Source organism: Antedon bifida, chromosome 10 (genome assembly GCF_963402885.1).
Source record: "Antedon bifida chromosome 10, ecAntBifi1.1, whole genome shotgun sequence".
Classification (NCBI taxonomy): domain Eukaryota; kingdom Metazoa; phylum Echinodermata; class Crinoidea; order Comatulida; family Antedonidae; genus Antedon; species Antedon bifida.
The window spans coordinates 16,150,555-16,157,214 of record NC_136235.1 but is presented as its reverse complement, the minus strand read 5'-3'; the positions used below and the strand labels follow the sequence as shown (position 1 = coordinate 16,157,214).

General features: G+C 36.5%; 1 protein-coding gene and 2 long non-coding RNA genes across 3 annotated transcripts; 2 read left to right on the top strand and 1 right to left on the bottom strand.

Moving 5' to 3' along the window:
* The first annotated feature begins 207 nt into the window (after positions 1-207).
* Positions 208-1,391, top strand: LOC144854739 (uncharacterized). The gene is made up of 2 exons (XR_013614673.1): positions 208-1,163; positions 1,195-1,391. It is a non-coding gene; the product is annotated as an uncharacterized LOC144854739 (long non-coding RNA).
* Positions 1,392-2,129: 738 nt separating this feature from the next.
* Positions 2,130-3,178, top strand: LOC144854441 (uncharacterized). Its single transcript, XR_013614602.1, has 2 exons — positions 2,130-2,288; positions 2,633-3,178. It is a non-coding gene; the product is annotated as an uncharacterized LOC144854441 (long non-coding RNA).
* A 514-nt stretch (positions 3,179-3,692) lies between these two features.
* On the bottom strand, positions 3,693-6,461 carry LOC144853500 (kelch-like protein 9). The gene is made up of 4 exons (XM_078711195.1): positions 5,252-6,461; positions 4,685-4,870; positions 4,371-4,523; positions 3,693-4,230 (listed from the first exon to the last, which is right to left on the bottom strand). The coding sequence occupies exons 1-4, from the start codon at positions 6,459-6,461 to the stop codon at positions 3,794-3,796; spliced, it is 1,986 nt and encodes a 661-aa protein (XP_078567321.1). The 3' UTR covers positions 3,693-3,793.
* Positions 6,462-6,660: the final 199 nt, after the last annotated feature.

Here is a 6,660-nt window from a genome sequence, read left to right as displayed (position 1 = left end):
ATAAGAGATGTTAACAAGCATATGTATAATAACACCTGGAATAATAGCTAAAGACACCTGTGTTTTTACCACATGTTTTGAATTGACACCTGTATATTCATCACATTTGTAATAACACCTGGAACAATAGCTGATAACACCTGTGTTTTTACCACATGTTTTGAATTAACACCTGTATATTCATCACATTTGTAATAACACCTTGAACAATAGCTGATAACACCTGTGTTTTCACTACATGTTTTTAGGTTACACCTGTATATATTCATCACATGTGTAATAATACTTGGAACAATAGCTGATAACACCTGTGTTTTTACCACATGTTTTGAAGTTACACCTGTATATATTCATCACATGTGTAATAACACCTGGAACAATAGCTGACAACACCTGTGTTTTAAATTGATACCTGTACATTCATCACATTATGTAATAACACCTTGAACAATAGCTGATAACACCTGTGTTTTCACTACATGTTTTGAACTAACATCTGTATATTCATCACATGTGTATTTCATCTGGAAATATAATTGATCACAAGTTTGGTAAATGACACTTAGCAATCCACTTTCTTTATTTTTATTGCATGCATTTTTGTAGAAAGCTGTAATTTATTGTTTCAAAAGTTAATTTATTTGGTGTTTGATAAATACTGTATAGCCCTCTTGTCATGCAATAAAATAACTAAAAAACATTTTTTTCAAATTCATTTTTAATGTACTGTTCAATTACTACATCAGTGTTAATAAATAATGTAGTTTATATTTATTTGATTCGACTTTATCGACACAGATCAATTTTAATGATGAATTCCATATGTTTTAACTCATGTTCTGTATAAACAATTTCTGTTCGAAAAAATACCAAATATAGTAATTATATAACCATATTTGGTATTTCAAAATGTTCTCTTGCCTATGTGGAATATAGATAAGTATTTAGACCAAGAAGTGGCATTGTGTTGCATGATCATAAGCAGTTTGGAAACTCGTTTAATTAGTGTGTGTGTTTGTAATTGCCTATGGAATGTAACAAAGATGTGCACAGTATTTAATTGAGATTTTCTTCGAATTCAGTGACATCATTATGACGTCATTCATTGCTTATAGATTATCGATCAGTTTTTGTGATTATGTGTAAGACTACCATTTAGATAAGTTTGATTGTTTTGAACGTCAATTTTAAGAGAAAAACATACAGATATCAGGTCTTGTATCTTCATTTTGTCATCTGTGTAAATTATCTTATTTGCATATATGTAAATTATCCTTGAATTTCAAGCACCCATTAGATGTGCAGTTTTTGTTAGTCAATCTGTATTTATAATATACTATTTGAAGAGAATAAAACAGGATCTTTAATGATGGTTTGTCCAAGAAAGAAAACATTTATTGTCTTTTTCTTTGGTATAGAGTCTTCTTCTCTTCGTCGTCGGTCCTTGAGAGGTTGGATTTACTGCTCTCCTCCCTCTCTCTCCCCCGTTCATGTTGTTTACGTGACGTGTGTACGTCGTGTGTGTGTCTTGTGTGCAGCGCATGCGCACAATAAACGCGCGTATTAGTATTATACTAGTACTGCATGCACTGTGTGGTGGTGGGGGGCGCGTCCGAAGGAACAACCTCGTCGTCGATCTCTTTTTTGCACGTGTCATTTTGATGAGACTACTCTCTGGCTCTCCCTCTCGTCGGTGGTTCATCATTTTTCAAGTAATAGATTTTTGGTATGTTATTAATTTGTAACAGTTTTGTAAAATGACTATGTTATGATGGACAGCAATACATGACTACGTTTAAATTCAATGCATTTCGTTCTAACTTTCAATTCTGACTTGTTCATTCAGATGGCTTTTTAGGAGGCGGGCTCAACAACCACCCCACACACAGCACGATTCCAAGAAGCCTCCCTGCTAGCTACGCGCTGCCTGTGTATATGCAGAGAGCAGGCAGGATAATGTGTGGGCGGTGTATTTCATCATCATTGTATTTTCCGTGGCCATCATGTGTCCGTAACCTATTATAAAGTTTAGGCCTAATATTATTATTAATAATAAAATAAATAAAATAATTAGGCCCATTTATTTTTACTCTCTTTTCAGTCATAAATTAAATATCGCATCAGAAGTTTGATCAACTCTACAGAATACAAGAATACATTTTTTTGATCAGTGTGACGTGAACTCCATTTTTTTATTTATTTAAAAAAAATCCAGCTTTCAAAAAAGATGAGGTTGATTCTGATACTTTTGTTTTTAGTCACAATGTTTACAAGGATCAGTGCACAAGGTTGGTAGAGCTCTGTCTACACTATCTATCAAATTAGTTTGACAAAAAAAGTGTGATGTGCCCAATACTGTATATGGCGGTGATATGCCCAAATATTGGATCTGGATCTGGTAGCTACTGTACAATCGCCATCATACAGATACAGATTCAAGATTGTAGTGATGTGACATCATCATGTCCATATATGGGGGACATCACATTTTTTTTCCACATAAAATTTGTAGTAGGTAGGCCATTATATTCAATCAGTATTTTGGGAATTGTTGCATTTATTTTAATAGGCCTATTAAGTATTAATTATTATTGATAAACAATTTACTAAATAATATTTTGTGTGTTTTTAGCTGAACCTGAAGCAACGGAAACAGGTGTCACAGCGGTCACTGAACTTGAGCCTGAAGGGGAACCAGAGCCTGAAGAACCCGAGTATGTATCTCCAACCACAGGTTTCGCAACTACTCTTAGTGCATCTTCGTGGCAGATACTACTGCTCTCTACGCTATTTATACAGAAGATGGTGCACTTTTAGAGCCCTACCCATTTCTTAATTGCACTGTGATTCGTGAGGTTATACCATTTCAACTGATGACGGCACTGTTGTATAGGCCTACAAAACATTTCATATTCCGTTATAACTTGTTAACCATTTGAACCAGGCAACACAACTGTGTATATGTAAACCAATGTAATTGTGCATTTGAACAGTTAAAATACTCGCTTCTTATACAGAGATTTGTATTATCTAGACTGACATTTGTCATGACTTTTACCAAAACAAAACAATAGAACATTTGCACTATTGTTGAACACAGATCATTGTTTTTAAAATGTTTAATCAACTGTGATGATCTAATAAATATGTTTTCTTGTTGTAATAATTGGGAATAAATCGTTGAGTTTTAATTAAATCGTATTATAGTCTATTATTAGGCCTACTGAATATGTTTAAAAATTAATGTCAAATCTAAAAAGAACCACTCTGTCACTAAAGCCTAGTTTACACTGGCGAAGTTACTTTGAAATTTGCAAGGAAAGTTAGGCCTTCTTGACAAAATTTTGAGGTTTTGAAACCGTCAACGAATTATCAAATAACAGTATTTGTAGGCTATCTACTTCGTGTTCCTACAGAAGGATAAATTGACAGCTTCCGGAAACAGAGACCGTAGTTTTTCAATCAAAGTTTGGTAACGTATTACTAGTGTAGACTAAAGGGCAACTCAGACAGCATCGTACGACAAGGTCCGATGAAACGTATTGACTCGTCGGTGCTGTCTGAGTTGAATCCTGACGAGACTAGTCGTCTTGAGGTGGCGTTGGGCGTAGTTTTTATGTCGAGGGCCGGGAAGTACTTTAAAAATGTTTAATTTTCTCGACGACGACTCGTCGTACGATGCTGTTTCTGAGCTTGCCATTTATACATACCTACTCGAAAGACGTGATTAATAATATTGAACATTTTATTCAATACAAATTTTAAATTTCAAATGCGTTTAAACCAAATGCGCTCATGGTAATTTATGCAATGTCACCGAACAACAAGCCATTCCCGTGTAAGCTTTTGGAAAGTTGGGAAGTTCTAACCAGTCATCTTTCTTCACGTCATAACACTCCACAGAATCTAACCACTTCTCTGAATCCCAACTATATCCTCCAAGAATGTAAATTCGATTCTTAACAACACATCCAGACGCTTCTGCCCGTGGGGTCGGGAGGTGAGTGACTGACATGGTCCATGTATCTGTAGCCGGGTGGTATTTGTCAACCGCAGACATACAGTGTAAGTGGCCGTGGGTGTCCACAGTAGCTCCACCGATTAGGTACATAAAATGCCCAACAGGAAGTAGCATGGCAAAGAATCGCGAAGAAGCAAGTGGAGACATCAACATCCATCGGTTACTGGTGCAATCGAATCTTTCTACTTTATTTGATAACTTTAAATTTCCTAAATAAAACAAAAATAAAACAATGTTAATCATGCAAGAATTGATGAGACATAATCGATATGACGATACCGATGGCCTACCACGACGATAAATATGAATGACTATGCACTATACTGTCATTTAACCCAAACACTCTAACCTGAACCTCCAATTGCAAATATCCACTTAGAATGTGACTGGACAGCAATACATCGTCTTGGTGAGCTCAATGATGCTACTGCCTCCCATTCGTCAGATAGGGGATTGTAACGTTCAACATCCGCTAACGATACACTATCGTTTACTCGGCCACCTATATGTATTTATCATACAAAAACAATTACGCATAATTCGATTCAATTATCAATATCATTTCGATTCTTTTGGTATTTGGATCATCGATTCTCATGAATTTTTTCGCCTATGGTAAAATAGGATCAATAAGTAGAGGTTATCGTATAGTCTTGATCTTACCAACAGCATAAATCTTCCCATTCAAGACGCCCACTTGGAAGCTTTCACGAGCTCGTTTCATGTCTGCAATTTGAATCCAGGAGTCCGTACGAGGATCATAACGAAATGCCGTTTTGAGTGGCGCATCTTGTTTGTAAGTTGTCTCTCGGCCACCGATTATGTACAGGAAACCACCAAGATTTACCACTAAGCAGAGAAGAAATTTGTATTTTATACAGTATAAACTATAATTATTATTCTTATGTTATAAAAACATGAATACATTTAGATTCGGGCAAACTTTTGTTTGCAAACTCGAGCAAAGAAAATGTTTCTAAAGCCAAAGTTGCCAAAGCTTCTGAAATTAGTCAATACTCTACTCTGAAAACTTGAGTTTGCAAACTAGGCCTAGAGCAGTTTTCAAAAACAAATTTGGTACAATAGGCTTATGGAACATTGATGATAATAATAATGTAAACAAAAGAGCTGCATCGAATGTGAAAGTTAGAGGGCATAGATTACAAGAGGAAGTAGAGATTGATATGTATTAAATGAGAGACTGTATGAAATAATTTTCTTGCGACCTACCAGCATGATGATGCCTTGGCTGTATCATTTCTGTCAACGCACTCCAATCTTTTGTAATTGAATTAAAATAATGAATTGTCTGACACACTGGCTCGTTGGCCAGTCTTGGATGGCCACCAACTGCCACAACCGTCGGAATCTTTAGCATCGACCTTGGAGCTGTTCTTGGAGACTGCAGAATACTTTGTCGAAGAGGAAGACAATGATAGTGCAGTGCTTCTTTCAAAAGTTCTTCGCATAGTGGAAACCTCAAAATCTTTGGTTCCACGTGGTCAACCAAATCTGGCGGTTTGATCATAGGCAGACGAACATTCTCAAGTAAATTAAGTGCGTACTTCAGACGCATATCATCCACATTAATCCATGACATAACAGCTTCAAACACCTGTAACTCACTATCCACAATAAGATCGTCTCTTGATATTAATAGTAACAGAGACTTGTAAGGAAGGAAATTGAAATCTGCACTTTTAGTTACAAATAAAAAGTTGGTAGCGATGACTTTACACGCCGCTTCTTCGATATCTGGCATATTTTCAAAGTTTGAAATTAACGACAGTGTTTTCAGACAAGTTTCACGACACAAGTTGTCGTTCAGGTAATGACAACATATTTCAATTGCCAAGTTAATCTTTAGGTAATCTGCGGCTTTTAACAGTTCTTCGACATTGTTGAAGCTAACGTGGAGTTTAGTCGTGTAAATGAATTCAAGAAGCACACTTAACGTCTCATACTCAATGCCATGTAGACTATACTCAAACAACTCATCTTCGGAATCTTTTGTAAACATTTGGCGGAAGAAATCACTGCAAGCAGACAATACCAACTTGTGCGCGCCAATTTTCTTTATATCTACAGCAAGTACTACGTCGTTGAGTTGCTTTTCTTTCCATAACTCAGCCATCACGTGAAGAACTGCAGAGGCTTGACTACACTCGCAGGAATGTTTGCTTTGTGCTGCAGTCGCTTTGTCTGGCCATTCGTCTTTCCAGTGATGTATGCCATTGTGGTAAATTCGTGGTCTGTATTTACTGCTTTCCTCGTGAGAACAGGTGGCCACGCCATGTCGACTTACAGCTGTAAGTGTATGTCCCGGACCTGTACCGGTACCAGTTGTTAAGGCTAGCAGGCCTCTTTTTGTCGAATAACGAGGTGCTCTGTCACTGATGAAACTTTTTTGGCTTAAATGTTGATTGTTTGATAAATTCATTTTACCATCATTGTGTTAGACATTAATTTATTAATACTGATAACTTAATCCAGGTTAAGTATCTTTAGTTCGCGCGCATTTGTTTCAGGGATGTTGTCATGGGGCTCGCGCGTACTGCAACTAATGGCGCAATACGCGCATTACAATTTAACCTCCTCCTCTAGCTATCTCTGTGCTTGTTTGATAATAAACTCCAAAC

Bases quoted from the DNA above. Each gene is read 5' to 3' on its own strand.
- LOC144853500 (XM_078711195.1), bottom strand. From the start codon at position 6,461: ATGAATTTATCAAACAATCAACATTTAAGCCAAAAAAGTTTCATCAGT. The intron at 4,871-5,251 runs GTAGGTCGCAAG...TTCTCTGCTTAG, and splicing joins GCCAAGGCATCATCATGCTG to TGGTAAATCTTGGTGGTTTC. The intron at 4,231-4,370 runs GTTAGAGTGTTT...TGTTTTATTTAG, and splicing joins ATTTGCAATTGGAGGTTCAG to GAAATTTAAAGTTATCAAAT.